General features: G+C 38.2%; 2 protein-coding genes across 3 annotated transcripts in view; one reads left to right on the top strand and one right to left on the bottom strand.

The window, feature by feature from the left end:
- The window catches only part of LOC136857363 (serine/threonine-protein kinase PLK1-like), a 692,893-nt gene that overhangs the window by 186,716 nt on the left and 489,115 nt on the right, over window positions 1-17,062 (bottom strand). The window lies entirely within an intron of this gene.
- LOC137496964 (serine/threonine-protein kinase PLK1-like) overlaps window positions 1-17,062 on the top strand; it is a 63,044-nt gene that overhangs the window by 34,862 nt on the left and 11,120 nt on the right. For both annotated transcript variants that reach the window (XM_068225158.1, XM_068225159.1), the window contains exon 6: window positions 6,861-7,025. In XM_068225158.1, coding sequence (XP_068081259.1) covers window positions 6,861-7,025 — 165 coding nt within the window. The remainder of the gene's footprint in view (window positions 1-6,860; window positions 7,026-17,062) is intronic.

A 17,062-nucleotide genomic window follows, 5' to 3' on the forward strand; every position in this document is an offset into this window, starting at 1 on the left:
CATCTTCAACACTCCCCACCTCTGTCCTGGGTACCAAGTGTATTATTTCCCTTTGAAATTCTTCTTGTATGCTTTTTTCCTTGAACTTCCATACTTTAATTCTTTTCTCTCTTCTTAATGGGGGTTTTTCAATCTTTCCCACTTTCAATTTTCCTACCACAACTCTATGATCTCCACCAAAGGCTTCTTCAGGCATAGCTGTAACATCTAAAAGGTTCTTCGGGTGTTCTTTCTCTGATTATATAATCAATCGTGGTCTTTGTTGTTCTTCTGTCTCCCCAACCATACCTTGTAATCTTCTGACTGTTCTTCCTAAACCAGGTGTTTCCAACAATCATTTGGTTCCTCATGCAAAAATCCACAAACACCTCGCCTTCTGCGTACCTTTCCATATCCAAAGGGCCCTACAACATCTTCCTTTCCTTGTCTTTTCATACCAACTTGTGCATTTAGATCTCCCATCAATATCACTTCCTTATCTTCTATCTGTCTCTCCACTTCCTCTAAAAAGTCCTCCAGATGTTCATCTATGCAACGCGATTGTGGGGCATACAACTGAAATAGATTTAGACTCCAATATTATCACAAATATTGTCAAGTAACAGCATACTACATTTTATATTGTAATAGTTGTTTAACAAGCTCCAATACATTTTAAACGACATAGTTTTTAACAGCACTCATAAATTATTTCCAATCAGGTACCTGATCTACCCTAAGGTGAAAAATATGGCTGATGATGCCTACTATTGATAGGTGAATCATGTACCATCTAATATATTAATTTCATGTCAACAGTTTTGATAAGGACAATGTCCTAATTTTTCAAATTGTGTTGTATTGAATAGGTGGATGAATAATAACACATACAAGTGTTATTTAATGGTCCTCTAATTCTTGAAGACAGTCGTCTTTCTCTTCTTGATTACTCAGCCCGTGGAGGATAAACCTGGACAATGGTCAGGGTATTTTTGTTGATTTTCTGATAGCTTCATAGTTCGTTCACTAACTTATTTTATATCAGGAACAGCATCATGTTCTTGCTGATTATTAAGGGCCTTATGTTTGGTGAAAAAAAAAACCTCTTGCTTTCGGTGTTAATGACACTATTTTGGTAGGTATTTTGAGAAGTAAATTACCATACTGATGTATGTTTCTTGTGAAATCTTATAGTATGGGATAAATCTGATTTCGTGATAAGGGTTTTTAAAGTGAACTCTTATAATGTATCCTTGTTATTAAATCTCAGAACAACCAAATATACAAAATTTTATAGAAACAAGTATATAAATCACTGACTACTCAAAAGGAAGTCACTGTGCTATCAGTCACTACTGTTCTGCATTTAGGGCATTCGCCCAGGTGGTGGATTCCCAATCTGTTGTTTTCTTCGAATTTTCTTGAATGATTTCAAGGAAATTGGAAATGTATTGAACATTCCCTTGGTCTGGGTGATCTACCTTGTAATATGAATTCATACATAGCGTAAAAAAAATTTCATGTTGAATTGTCTCAAAAGTACAAACTAAGCATGGTTTCAACAGTATGAGCCTGCAGAGTTGTGTGACAGTCAGAAAGTATCTTTGTGTACACAAAAAAAGCCCCTCTCGCTGACCACATTAGACATTAACATCCATAATGCTTGCGAACACTTGGATGCAGATTCACTGCAGTCTTCTGTCAAACCTCCTAAAACTTCACTAACAATGTCTTCATTCTTCTCCTCTGCCAGATGTGCTTTCACTGCATTTTTGCAAAGCCATATAGCCCTGTGAGATGTTCATGGATATGCTGGTGCTCCCTGGCTGGGGATGAGAAGCTCAGACGGTTAAGACGCTGGCTTTCCGAGCCCAAGTTGGCAGGTTCAATCCTGTCTCAGTGCGGTGGTATTTGAAGGTGCTCAGTTACGTCAGCCTCGTGTCAATAGTTTTACTGGCACGTAAAAGAACTCCTGCGGGACATCTCGGCATCTCCAAAAAACATAAAAGTAGTCAGTGGGACTTAAAATCAATAACGTTATTACTACTCAACCAGGCAATTTATTTACAATATGCCTAATAATACGGTCATATTTTACAATAAAGACAGTATTATTTTTCTTTCCTTTTATATATTCATCCACTTCCTCATGCCAGGATTATCCATTTTTTTTTCTAGAGGAATGTTGCCTTACTTGAATGCCTTTGTTGTGTCTATTAGACTACAAATTGCTCTCTCACTTCTCAACTTCTTTACGATGGGTAAAATATCGCCTGTTGTTATTTGCCGCTTAGAATTGTTAATTTGTATCATTCTTCTTTTTGTGTGTCTCTGATTCTCTGCAATGTTTATCGCATGTATCTTTTTGTTTCCATGTAATAAGAACATTATAATATTTACACATTAGAATCTTTCTTCCAGCATCAAATACATAGAACCCCTCACAGTTGTATTCCTCGGCCCTCGGAAAAACTGTTGAGACTTTAGTTTTTGGCATTTTAATACTTAAATGCTGTGTATTTGCCGAAAAAGGTTCATAAGTAGCGTACTCTCACTGCCAAAGAGTATAATGCGCACTACTGTATCTACGACTGGTCTTGTTACGACCACAACACCATTTGCTTTGATCGATAAGTTATCGATTTTTATCGATTGCCTTACAGATCACGGAGCTGAATACACATACTTCCCATACACAGTGCGCATTGCTTTGTGTGCGTTTGTATAGAGAATATACAGCGCTATCAAGCAACTGAGAAGAAAACTACAATAGTAAAGTTGTCAGAAGCATTTAAATGTTTATTGGAGAGCTTGTCTGATACTATTTTGCATTTTTGTTATCAAGTGGGGTATATTTCGTGATTATTTGTGCAATTCGTGCGATAAATCAGATTTTGAAAGTTCATTTTCCTAAAATGCGGTACTTTAAGTACGTAGAAAGTCATATATAGGCAAGAAAGAAGATATGAAAAAAAAATTGTGCACATCGCTCTTACCAAAAAATACGGCCCCTACTGATTATGAATGCCACACCATTCCTTGTTTTCTTATTTCCATGCTAGTAGAATTTGTGCCCTTCCTGCTACAATGTATTTCCTTTCGACTTTGTTTCGTTCAGTCCTTTCTTCTATCCATGACATCTAAAAGCTCCTCACATTTAGCAGTCAGAGTTGTGGTATTTAATGTTGCTATTTTGAATATATTTTTCCATCTGGCAATTTTCTTCTTTGAATAGTTCAGTTTAACTTCGGGCTTATCACAGTAATCCTTTTCCCAGAATTAAACATAGGTCTGTGTGTTGGTTTCTGTTTACATCTGAGGCTCATTTCACTGTTGAAAGCGATTTGACTTTTTTTTTTTTTTTTTCCTCTGCTTGCTGGGCCTATCACAAGGTGAGAGGTCTGACAAATTATGCCCTCCACAATCTGAGGATGTCCCCCTGTCACTGACCAAAGCAGGACCTTTGTAGGATGTTTTACGGTTTGCTGGACACATTTCTTGTCATACTTTTCATGTTCAGTACTCATAATTTTCCTAGCTAAACAAATATTTAAATAATTTGTACAAGGAACTTACCCTTTCCTAGTCTTTTGCAGTGAAATGTTGACGGTTTCTTGCCCACTGTAGCCAGTTATTCGCTCAGTAAGTTTGGCTTTCGTAGCTGGTCAACGATATCGGTACCCCAAGCTGGAAGCAAGCCTGCGCACTGTCCTCTCAGATACCTCAACACCACTGTTTTTCTGTTCTTGGGTATACCGTATTTACGCAAATAATCCCCGCCGCCGAATAATCCCCGCACCCTAATTTTAGGAAGGCTCATTTTGAAAAAATGAAATAAACTAAAATTTCTTCCATCGAAAGAATAAAATAGGTACAAACAAACATTTCATATCACTCCACGAGGTCCATGTGTTCTTTATGCAAATATGAACATGTTAATTTACGGATATAGCTGCTTTGTGTGAGATGATAAAAATACATTATCACTGCTATAAAATGCCATGAAAATTAGCAAGTAGGCCTACTTATGTGACAGGTATTTCATTAATCTGGACTTGCAATAGGCTCTATTCCCTGGAAATCGGAAGATTCTCTTGCATCACTATACCTCTCCTAAATGACAAATTTGTCACACTCCACGTCTAAAACACTTCTCACACGCGGTCTCTTTTATTCGGATAGTAACACAACAGGCGGTGGATAATCTTTTTGTGCAATGTGAACACTTGAAACAGACACACCGGCCAAGTCGGATGTTAGTTTTGCGATGCAGTAAAACCGCGTTATAACGTGATTTCGAATTATCCGCCAACTCGTCGTTCAGAAATGCCAACTCTTGCCACGTCTAAAAATATTCTGATACGCTCTACTGCATGCAATTAACAATGATTCACAGTTTAAACCTTTCAAATGCCATGGAAAAAATATATTTCCGAAATGTATCCAACAATTTGCATTTACATTATTCAAATAATGCACTTGGATAACTCACTGGCAAACATAACCTCACACAATGAAAGAAAAAAGAGCACGATTCAAAGACGAGGACAAATTATGCTGGCTCCCGTGTGCAAGTTTTATATTTTTCGGTTTACTGTACTGTTTGCATCTGTTTGCATTTTTAGATGCCTTGTACTTGCATGGAAAGTGCCAGACACCCTTAAAACGTCGTGGCTTATCGAACTTTCCTATGACGAAAGGAGGAAGTCTCTCGCTTCCATCTGCATTGTAATACAGTAGAGTGACCCCATGTCCTTTAAAACCATAAGTCTGTCTGGGCTCGGCATTAAAGAAAGAATGAAGTTTCATCGGCATTGACAGTAGGCTATTCGGTACATACGAATTTTTTATAATTATGAGCCTCACTTTTTCGCCTACTGTTGGCATCGCCATTTTTCGCGGATTCTGCTTCTTTGCACACACACTGATATTGTGGCGTTCCGTAAAACACCGAATACAAAAAAATATACGATTTCACTCGAACTTACCAAGTATGAAACTCGCTATAGACACACCGAAGTGAGTAAGTGCGGTAAGCTACCCCTACACATTTCGGAATAAGAGTTCTATCGTAAGACGGACAAAATTTGAAATACTCTGTAATTTTTTTCTTTTTTTAAAATGTAAAGGCCGTTTAATTATAAGCATCTGAGTAGTCTTCTGTTTAAATATGACAGGGACAGTTTTATTCCATCTGCGGTTACACAAAGCATAACTGTACACCCAACATCAAAAGCTAGGTGATCCAGGAGCGTGTTGCCAACCTCAGCGCAAATAAGACCCGCACCCCAATTTCGTGGCTCAATTTGCTTTAAAAACATGCAGGGATTATTTGCATACATACGGTAGTATCATAAGATGCCTTTCTATTCCCTTTCACAATTTTGATGAGCAAATGGTCTTCTCTTGGAGTTGCTATTCTCTTCCCACCACATTTCCCCTCTTTTGTTCTTTAGATAATCTCCTAGTTTTATTTTTATTGCTCATACGATGCACAGAATTGAGATAGGCCTGAATGGGTGGATATTTCTCGTCAGATTTCCATGGTACAGAAGTCCCTTCGCAAACTCAATTATGCGAGGACAAAGGTCCTGGGACTTCTCATACCTCTGTTATATACAGTATAATCTTCCCGATTTCCCAGTAGCAAATTTACAGCCGCTGCGACCCTATAAAGTTCATGTTATTGACACATTTTAATATAAACATCTAAAACACAGCAAAACAAACTGTTAAAAGTTCATTAGCAGAAAACCAAACACGCATCTGAGAGAAATGCGATATTACCTCATGTTTATGGTAAGGCACGCTCTGGAATGTGCAGATTTAACCTGTTGACGAGTGCACCAAAGGACAGTCAATAGTGCGAGCACAGCATTTGCCGTTCGGTCCCACATGAGGGAGCATGTCATTTGTCGTTTTAAGCTAGTACTGAGAACTTTACTGCTTACTGACGTAATGTGACATCTGGTGGCGTTGTTTGGAACTTTTCCAGTTATTCGAATAGCGTCTCAGTACAAATCTAGTTCTGTATGGTGTTGGTCTCCGACAGGAATGTGTATACTCCCTACACTGTAAGAGTTTGGCGCGCCGTTAGCCTGTAGGTTACAGCCTAGTGTTAAGATTGCTGCCGATGTGGATAGTTGTTTTTGCTCTTCCAAACTCTGGTTTCTGTAAATATAACTGTGAATATGTTTTCGAGAGCTGCTTGAGAAACACTTTACTGCTAAAAATAACGGAAGTAATATTGCACGCCCACTTGGATGTGGGATACAAGATACGTTACGCCTCGAAGGTCGCCATTTTATGAGGACACTGCCACAAAATGAATCACAGAAGCGTAAACTTCTCAGACAATCCTAAGTGTGCAAACACACTACCCAATCAGGACAGAAGAGGAAAGATAAGAGCTACAATTGTTCTACTTATGAGGTCGCTCTCTCCATACGTCCTTGCTTTGAACAGTATCATCCATTAAAAAAGTTTTGAAATAAGTGTTTTCTCGATCCAAAATATGTTCATGTCTCTCAAACTTGTAATAAAAAAGTTGATTGTAATTTAAAGAGAAAAAAATCTTTCTCTCCAGAAGTTCTTCACCGGTCAGATACAACTCCGATGCGGCAGTCATTATTGCACGGCATATGTGGTGCGCACTAGTCAAAAGGTTAATGAGTTCCAAAAGTCGCATTATTATCAAAAAACCATGCCCTACATTGCAAGCATGTACAATAGGCTTGTTGTTACATACATCCAAGAATTAGGGTTTCAAGTGAAAATAATTGTTAAAAACATCCTTGCTTCTAATAATGTGGCCAGGTGCTGTATGGTGAGGCAGTACCTGAAAGGTATGTTTTCTTCTAATGTTTTTTTGTTTATTCCAGATTATGGAGGAGCTTCTTCTGCTGCCAGTGCGGTCAAAAAGACAGCCGCACCAGGAATCTCTACTGTTCAAGAGGAGTTGCTGCTGAACTTGGATAAACTTGGCAATCAGCTCCTTACCACGCTCCAAACAAACCCTGCCTCAAAAGTGCGGACTACATTTGGAGGTACTTTTATTTTTTATACAGCCTTTAGGTGCCTTTTTGCTAGGTTTGAAAGCAGAAGTACATTGATTTTTTTTTTTTTTTTTTTTTTAAATTGATCCTGTTCTAGGTGTTTTTGGATTGCTCAAATCACATGATTCATGGTAGGAACTAGTAAAACTTTACGCATTGGTGACTGAGACCCTCAATTAAGAAATTATTCAATGTGCATTTTCCATGTCTTAAAGCTTTTTGTATGAATAAATAAATTCCCACAAACATAAGAAAAGTGGTATAAGAAATGCCTTGACCAGTAGACAGAACTGTAATTCCATGTACCGTATTTCACGGCATAATCGTCGCATCCTTTATTTTCAATACAAAAATCGGACTTTAAACCTTTAATTACATAATCGTCGCACGTCCAAATTTTGTTCACTAATCTGGTTAAAAGGTCAATGGAACTGCAACGTAAGCTGCACATGAATGCGCAATTTAAATACGTGTATGGTTTATGGGCAATTTGGCAACACAGTCACGTTTGCGACATGTTGCACACCGTATAAATAAATAATACCGGTATATATACGACGCATGGCTTACCGATAGGCTATCGGCAGTTTGACAACGTGGTCGCGAGACAGTGTACTATTTATTCACCACCTACATATTATGAGTTCCCATTTGAAAGACGTAAGGCTGTAAGTTATCGCTTATCGGCAACGTCGCCAGGAAATACCGGGTAGGTAGGTTGAGTGGACCTCAAACCAGCCCTCAGATACAGGTAAAATTCCCTGACCCGGCCGTGAATTGAACCCGAGGCCTCCGTGTAAGAGGCAAGCACGCTACCCCTACACCATGGGGTTGGCTCCTGTGTTATTGCGCACGAAGTGAAATCCAAGACGATAACGCAGATTTCCACAGAATTATTCAGCTCACGGTCAGCCGAATTATTTACGATGTCTCAGTTGTCATCGCTAGACTCTTATCTTACTACTATGTCATAAGTGTCCGGGCATGGGATGAAAACTTTTATCCAAGCAGTCAAGATAATTATTATCCAATGCTATTAAAGTTTTATTTTATAAACTCGTCAGTAATGTAATGTAAAATCATCAATAACTGGGAAGAAATATTAACCTAATTACCGTATGTTTAAGAGAAATTGAAAAAAATGAATGTTTGTTACTGATGTCTCGGAATACAGTCAACTATACAGTAGATATACACCGCGCTAGCTAGAGCTCCGGTTTGCGAGCTTTGCGCAAGCGCAGTAGTGTGTCGCAACCAACAAGCTAAGCTGATAAATTGCTGCATGCTTCCTTGCTGCCTAACAGTATTGGCTGCTCTGGAATGGACAGATCACAGATGCATTTATTTGTTTCAGATTTACATGATTTCTGTAGACATGTGTGCGTGAGAATTTAAGTTTTTAATTTGTGTTTGGGGTCTTTGCAGAAATAATTTGTTTTAATAGTGAACAATTACGGAAAGTCATTTATATCGCAAAACATTAACGTGTGAAGCATTTATAAGCGATTATGGGTAAATATAGAAACTATTCTGTGGGCTTCAAGCTAAGGGTAATTGCCTTCGCTGAACAGCACGGGAACAGAGCTGCAGAAAGAAAATTTTCAGTGAGTGAAAAGTTGGTGCGTGACTGGCGGAAAGTAAAAAACAAGCTAAAAAGCACAAACCCTTCTAGACGCGCGTTTAGAGGTCCTAAAACAGGGAAGTTTCCTATAATTGACGAAGAAGTGTTTAGGTACGTCAGTGAAATACGTAACAATGGCTGCAGTGTATCATATGAAATGTTACAAATTAAGGGACAGGAGGTAGCGCGCAAACACAACATACCGGTAACTCAGTTTAAGGCGACTCATGGGTGGATTAAGGGGTTCATGCGACGACACAATCTGTAAGTGCGAAGGAGAACAACACTAAGCCAAAAGTTGCCTGCTGATTACACGGACAAGATTGTAAATTTTCACCGATTTGTCATACGTTTGCACAAGGAAACTTCGTACTTGCTTTCTCAAATCGGTAATGCCGATCAGACTCCAATCTTTTTTGATATGCCTCGCAACAGCACTATTGCGCTAAAAGGATCACGGAGTGTATTAATGAAAACCAGCGGTAGTGAGAAGTTGCGATGCACGGCAATGCTAGCCATTACAGCTTACATCATTTTCAAGAGGAAAACAATGCCTAAGAATATACAGTTTCTCCGTGGAATTCATGTACGAGTGTAACCAAAGGGTTGGATGGACGTAGAACTCATGCTGGACTGGGTTAAAACTGTGTGGAACAGAAGACCTGGTGCACTACTAAAACAACCAGCTCTGCTTGTTTTAGATAGTTTCCGAGGTCACCTCGTGAACGAAGTGAAGCAAATTCTCACATCAAATAAGACGACAGATAGTCATTCCTGGTGGCCTAACATCTGCTTTGCAGCCACTAGACGTATGTGTTAATAAACCCTTTAAAGACCACTTACGTCGATTTTACAACGAGTGGATGATGAGCGGCGATCAGCAATTGACGCCCGCCGGAAATATCAGGCGTCCACCCTTGGACTTGTTATGCTCGTGGGTGAAGAAGAGTTGGGATCTTATACCACCTGAACTAGTCTCCAAGAGCTTCAAAAGGACTGGGATTTCGAATGCAGTAGACGGTTCCGAAGATGACGCAGTGTGGCAGGGAGACGATGAATCTGATACTGGTATTAACAGAGGCGAGGACGGCGCATCAGATAGCGAAACCTGCGATAGCGACACCGAAGATTTGGAATAAATTGCGTACCGGTAAGTCCGCATTTCACAACAAAGCGATAATTTTTTGCAAGTGTAATATTTTAACTTTAATACTCAAATTAATGACAATTATCTTAATACGTTCATTTTTATTTTCAGGTTGGAAAAACGTTCGCCGAATTGTTGCGAAAAATTATGAATTTTGTTTTAGACTATTTTAATTATTTTGATGTATAAACGCGAGTATTACGTGCATCTTAAATTTGTATCAATACAATTTAGTTATAAATACATTTTTTGAGTAATACAAATACTGGTATTAAATATTCATCGTATAATGGTCGCACCCTACAATTTTTTCGAAAATTTTGGTATAAAAAGTGCGACGATTATGCCATGAAATACGGTAACTAATGACAGCGAAAGTTTCAGAACTTGGACTTAGTTACATCTGTGTATTTATTTTGTTGTATTTTTCTCATTGCTGTTTTTTCACAAATTATTTCATGTCTATCCTTTGGTTCTGGGGGTCCCAGTTTAGATTCCCTCCAGGTCGGAGATTTTAACTTTCCTGGTTTGGGATCTGCGAATTTGTGCCATCTTCACGATTATAATTCATCTTAGGTAGCCTATAACACATCAGTTCGCAAGACCTGCACCAGACCTCTGCTGAGGCCACACATTATTATTATTATTATTATTATTAAATAGACCTTTGAGTATCTCTACAACAATACCTTTGATCGAAACACAGTGCTGCATGAAAACTGTCAATTTCAGTGAGGTCGCTGGCAGGTCAGAGTTTGCACCAACCCCTTGCATTACTTGTGGACATTAAGACCTGCCGGGCAGTGTTGGCTTACAGATCACCTTAATGCCTTAAGACTCTACTTAAGATAATGGCTGTGGAAGTAAGGAGAAGTTAAGGAACTTGCTAGGAAATTGAATATAGCAAAGAAGTCAGCTAAGGATAACATGATGGCAAGCATAATTGGCGGTTATACATACTCTTCCATTTTTCACTAAAATTTGTATAAGTACTTTCAGGCAGAAACAGGTTACAAGAAGCATATTCCAGGAATCATTAATAAACAAGGGGAGTGTGTAAGAGAGGATCTTCAAAAGGCAGTATTATTCAGTCAGCAGTATGTAAAGATTGTTGGTTACAAGGATAATGTCCAGACAGACGAGGTGACTAATGCTAAAAAAAAGAGTATTAAAATTTACCTATGACAAAAATGACATTAACAGTAAGCCACAAAAGTTGAAATCTAGAAAAGAAGCTGAAATTGATAGTTTCGGGGGATATACTAAAGACAATTGGTTGGGATATAGTACTATATCTGAGGTACTTGTTTGATTATTGTTTGCGTGAAGGAGCTATACCAAATGCATGGAGAGTTGCTATAGTAGCCCCGGTTACGGTACACATTCACGCTATTTCCAGTTCTCTTCTAGGCGCCGTGATATGCTATTAGATATGTTCATAAGGGTACAAGGAAGGAGTAGAGGTGCGAAAATACTAGGTTTTTGTACTATTACCTGTCATATAGGACGCTGAAAAGGACACTATATAGGACTGCAAGAGCACATGGCGACCATGCTTATTTGGTGAAGGAGGGGTGATGACATCATACCTACAAATGCAAAGAGGAGAAGAACTCCACCTAATCAATACTTTTTTAAAATAATTTTTATTATTAAAAATACAGGACCAGTTTCGACCCTAGCGGGTCATCCTCAGCTGGACATACATATAACACATCGTACAATTGCAAACGTTATCATATCTAAAAAGGAATATAATGTGACGGTAACATGTCAGGATGTACTCATGAGTAGGGCATTCATCTAATTGGAAGTACCGGTATATGTTATCATGCGTGAATGCACATCTAAGAAATGTGAATATTCCTAAACTTAAAACTAACTTACAAGTATTCATAAAATAAAAACAACATATGCGTAAAGCACTTCCATGCTTGTGAATGTTCGAGTTTATGGCTTGCACTGTTTCTTAATTCTTCAGTTTGACTGCAATCATTAAGTCTAGTTGTACACAACTGTGCAATGGCTTGAATTGTAATGTGGGTTACTCTTTAAAATACTAATATCTCATTTAAAATTTGTCACCATATGTACACGAAGGATAAGAAACACTTCGAATATCTAAAAGGCAAAATATTGATGTAGTGTGGATTCAGTTGAGGCTTGGGCGGAAGTGTAGAAATTGCAGCTTGCCGTGTATAAAATCCAGTTGTTTACATTGAAAGACGAGTCATGTCTATTGCCGTATTAAGATAATGTTGTGTTGCATTAAACCAGAGTGGTGGCTCCTTCCTTTTTGTAATTGTGTGATAATTGTAAGAATTATCTTTGAAAGATAAGAGTAAGATGTGATACTAATATGTTGAAGGAATGTCGTAAGTCATGTGAGAGAATCTATAATTATACTTACTGCTATTGTAGTCTTGAGGTTGTCTATGGTTTGGGAGCACATTGTGCACTGCTTCGTGTTCGTCTCGAGCTAACGCCGTTTGCTGCGAGGCGGAGGGGCGGGAGGAGTGGCTGTTGAGGGGGTAGGGGTGGAGTTGGGCATGTCTTCCGGTGGTTCTCTGGCGAGTGTCAAGTTTTGTTTATTGATTCTCTTGAGATAAGTATTTTTTAGGAAAGTAATGACTATATTAAAGATTATATTTGTTTTTTTCTGTGAATTTGTCTATATTAATATTATTTTGAGCGAGGGGCCTTTGGGGTTTATATTCGAAATTTGCATGTCATTTTCGATATTTGTGAATTTGTGTTTATAATTTTCAATGTGTTGCCCTATGGAGGAAAAATGATTGTTTTTTTATGGCATTTAGGTGTTTATTGTAATGGATTGGAAAGTTCCTGCCAGGACGTCCGATGTAGCTGGTGTCACAGTTGCATTTTGTCCGATATACCCCTGAATGGTTGTATTTATTATTACTGTTGATTGTTCTAGCGTTGTGTATGGCACTGTTATGTGTAGTTTTATATGCTATTTTTAAGTTGTATGTTTTTGAAAACGTTGGTTATGGGATATATTTGCGTATTATTGAGGGTAAATAATACATAATCCTTTTTGGATTTTTCTGTTTTTGTTAATTTTGATTTGGGTTGGAATTTTAACAAGAAAACCTACACCGAAAATCAGCTGCTGGGGGCAAAACAAGTTACAAAGAATTTTTTATCGCAGAACTAACAGGTAGTGAGCAAATTTTATTGTGTAATATGATATACTTTAGAATAGATTGCTGTAGGAAAGGGCAAACAGGGTGCTTTGTATTTTACTCGTAAAAGTTTTGTCGGGGGGGTTAAAAACGGGATTACTGATAACCCACTTCAAAGATTGGCACCTCTGCAGAATTCACCTTCGAATTTCAGATTCAACTTTTGCATTTACTTTTATTTTCTCCAATCAAAAGTCGCTTCTTTCTTGCTGACTTGGTGTTAAGCAACAGGAAACACAGTTCATGAGCTGCGGATTATAGTACAGTGTGTTACGAAATAATTTGACCAAAAAAACCTTTTGAAATCTACAGATTAAATTATAATTTCTGCTACAAATAACGGTTCTTAAAACAGTCAATTTAAAAGGTTCTGGATAATTTCAGGTTTTGTCATTATTTTACAGTTCCAGTTTTCCGGGTACTTTTGGCGAGCCCGTTCCATTCTGTCTTGTTGAGATACGTTCTGTTAATGATGTCCTCCGGTGTCCCTCCCCTATCTTCAATGTCCATCTTTATGATGTCCATCCAGTGGGTTCTTGGTCTTCCAGGTGTATGAGATCGAAACAATTCTTCCAAGTCCAAAATATCAGTCCAAACAGAATAAAATCTGATACAAAGGCAAACCAAATAATTTTTTAATACAATAAAATAAATTTCAAATCATTTCCACTGCTGACTTAATACTGCCATGGATGGCATGATAACCAAACCGGACGGTGCACACTTTACGACAATACTTGGGCGAAACTAGCAGAGTACGAATGTCAGCAGAAGCTACGCAAACTGCATGACAACTCTGATGTGTAGGTTGCCTGCTACACAAACTTCCGCATGACCCATCAGATTTACTTTTTAAACTAGCAAATGTACCCGTGTTTCGCTACGGTATTCTACATTGTATTCGAATATCAAAGTAAATACTGTACATGCAGTGAATATGATTGTGTCTCTTAACGTTATCCGAGAAACAGCATTGGCAGGTCCCCATACGTTGTTTCCAATGTAAAGTGTTTGTTACGGATTTGTGATAACAGCAGGCTCACTTGCCTACTGCCATTCACAATTGAGTTGCGAAGTTTACATTATAATTGCAGGCCCCGTTGCCTACTGCGCGGTTATAATCGATTTGGGGAGTTTTCGTTACAATGGCAGGCCCTTATCCTACTTCCAGACAGATTACAGTTGAGGAGTTTTTATTATAAAGGCAGACAACTTTCTTACTACCAGTCGAAATTGAGTTATGCAGTTATCATTATAATAAGCCTCTTTCCCTACTGCCAGCTAGCTTACTGCCAGTCACACCAATTCGGTAAGTTTCCATCAAAATAGCAGGTCACTATGCCTAATGCCACGTCACATTTTAGATGGGTACATTTGTTTATAATGGCGGGCACCCCTCCCTACAGCAAAACACAATGGGGTAGCAGAGTTTTAAACAAAACTGCATGCTTCCATGCCTTCTGCAAGTCAAATCGAGAAGTGAATTATTCATTACAATGGTAGGCCTTCCTTACTAATGTCAGTTACACAGGAGTTGAAGGACCCTATTCCTACTGCCAGTCAGTCGGTGTGGGGAGTACTGATTACAATAGCAGACACACCCTTTCTCGATCGCTACAAATCGATATCAGTGATAATATATATAGATTGACATACGAAACTATATGCTTGTTTACAATATTGCAGACCTTCATTTACAGATTAACTGCTGCTAAACGGTATGTCATATCGACAAAGGATTGTACCATAAGACGCTGGATTTAGCAGCCTAAATGGCTGGTCCTATGATATCTCATCTATTCATGGTCAGACTGAGTTAGAAATGTTGAATAGGGTAAAATTTGTGTAAGATTTTGTCACACTGCTTTGCTTTTCGGATAATTATGTGACACCTACATACATACCATTTGGCTCATATATGGCTACTGGGTGGGCCAATTTTCGTGTAGAGTTTGATGATTCTATCTTTCCTATAAGTGATTGAAAGTATGAATTATGCATGTGAAAAGCCCAAATTTACTTAACATCGAGAAATAGAGAAAAATCAAACGTAAAAGGGATACAGGTACGACAGAAACTCATAAGACCAAGGTTGTAGATCACTCCAAATTGAACAGAGATTGTGCCATTCGTTATATGATAAGACTTCCCGAAGGTCTGCACCATCATTAAAATTGCCTCCATATTTCGATATTCTTCGGGGATAAAAAGTGAAAAATTTAAAGATCTTGGAATTTTCCAGTCCATTACAGGCTAAAACGTATAATTTCACCAAATTTCAATTTTCTTGTTCGTCTGGCAGATTATGCCGCAATCTGGATTTTGGGTGAGGAGGGTAAAAATAAGGACTTTCAGGAAACTAAAACAGAAAAATATGCCGAAGGTCATTATTATCCCCTAAACGGGTAGCTGTACAAAAATTTCACCAAAATAGTCAGTGTACAGGCACACAGTCGTTAAGATTATCTTTATATAGATAAGGAATCTGCTCCAGGTACAACAATTTTGGGCTATGTCCGCTGGACTTACCCTGCAAAACCGACCGTTCATGATATCTCCCTTATTAATCCTCCTGTCGAAAAAATGCACATTAAAAAATATATTTTAGAAATGGATTTCCATCAAGTTTGGTCGATTTCCAGTCAGGTTGGTCTTGTACTGTATATATTGTGGAAGAGTAAAAACACCATTTCGGTTCCCTATAAACCGCCAGTCCATTCATGGAACATGAAATGTCATTGACCTTTAAATCCTACCTTGGGACAGGTGGATGCTAAATATAAAGTTTGGTTCAAATATCTTCAGTAGTTTTCAAGTTGTAAGAAATACGCTTTCACGCACCTGCTCTTGAGTTAAGTCCGGTGGAACGTGTACCGAAAAACTTTCCGTTAATGATATCTCCCTTATTAATCCTCCTATCAAAATGATGCACATGTGAAAAAAGGTTTAGAAGTTAATTTCCATTAAGGCAGGTAGATTTCCATTAGCTTTGGTTGTGTATATTTTGTGGGAATGCAAAAATCACTGTTTCGTTTTTGTATAAACCCCCAGTCAGTTCAGGGACTTAAAAACAATACTTGCCCTAAAACTTACCCAAGGACAGGTGGATTCTAAATATCAAGTTTGGTGGAAATATATCCAGTAGTTTCAAAGTTACAGACAGATACCAAAGCTAAAAATATGCAGATGTGCATTATTACACCTGAAACGGATATCTGTACGGAAATTTCTCCAAAACAGTCGGTGTACAGACACACTCTAAAAGCGCAGACCTTTATTTCGAGAGTTACTGCTTTGAAACTCTTCGACATATCTACAAACGGACTTCACTCCGCTTTGTGTTCTACATGGTTAGACCTATGACATCATCTTGTATCTCTTATATTTATGGGTTAGGTTGAGCTACAGTCATTGAATGGGGTGAAATTTTGTACAGTTTAAACATACTACTTTCTATTTTTGATACTCATGTCTCATGTGACGGCTAGAATCATACAATTTGGCCATCACATGGCCACTGGTCATGTCAATGTGCATGCCGAATGTCATGATTCTATCTTTCCTATAAGTGTGCCCGATAATAACATATACGTGTAAAAGTACATAATTAACTTGAAATCGAGAAATACAGCTCTATTTAACGTATGAGGGATAAAAATACGACAAAAAGTCATAGGACCGAAGTTGTAGATCTCTCCAAAATGAAAGGCGATTGTGCTTTCTTATTTGTGATTCGACTTGCCGATTAGCCACCAATTATCCCGAACCAAGGTCTGCACCGTCGTTGATATTGCATCCATATTTCGATATTTTCCAGGCCAAAAGTTATACATTTGCATACCTTAGAATATTTCCTCAATGAAAAGTGTGTCCAGCTTTCAGGATTATCACTGAGTAATTAAGGAAGAAAATAATACAGTTAAGAAAGTTGAAATTAATAGAAAATGGATTATAACTGAGGACAGCCCAATGACGACAAATAAGTAAATACCAAGTGAATGTATTGGAAAATCAAATGCCCCTCAATAAATTATGCTGGTGTGAGTTATGAATA

Source organism: Anabrus simplex, chromosome 1 (genome assembly GCF_040414725.1).
Source record: "Anabrus simplex isolate iqAnaSimp1 chromosome 1, ASM4041472v1, whole genome shotgun sequence".
NCBI lineage: Eukaryota > Metazoa > Arthropoda > Insecta > Orthoptera > Tettigoniidae > Anabrus > Anabrus simplex.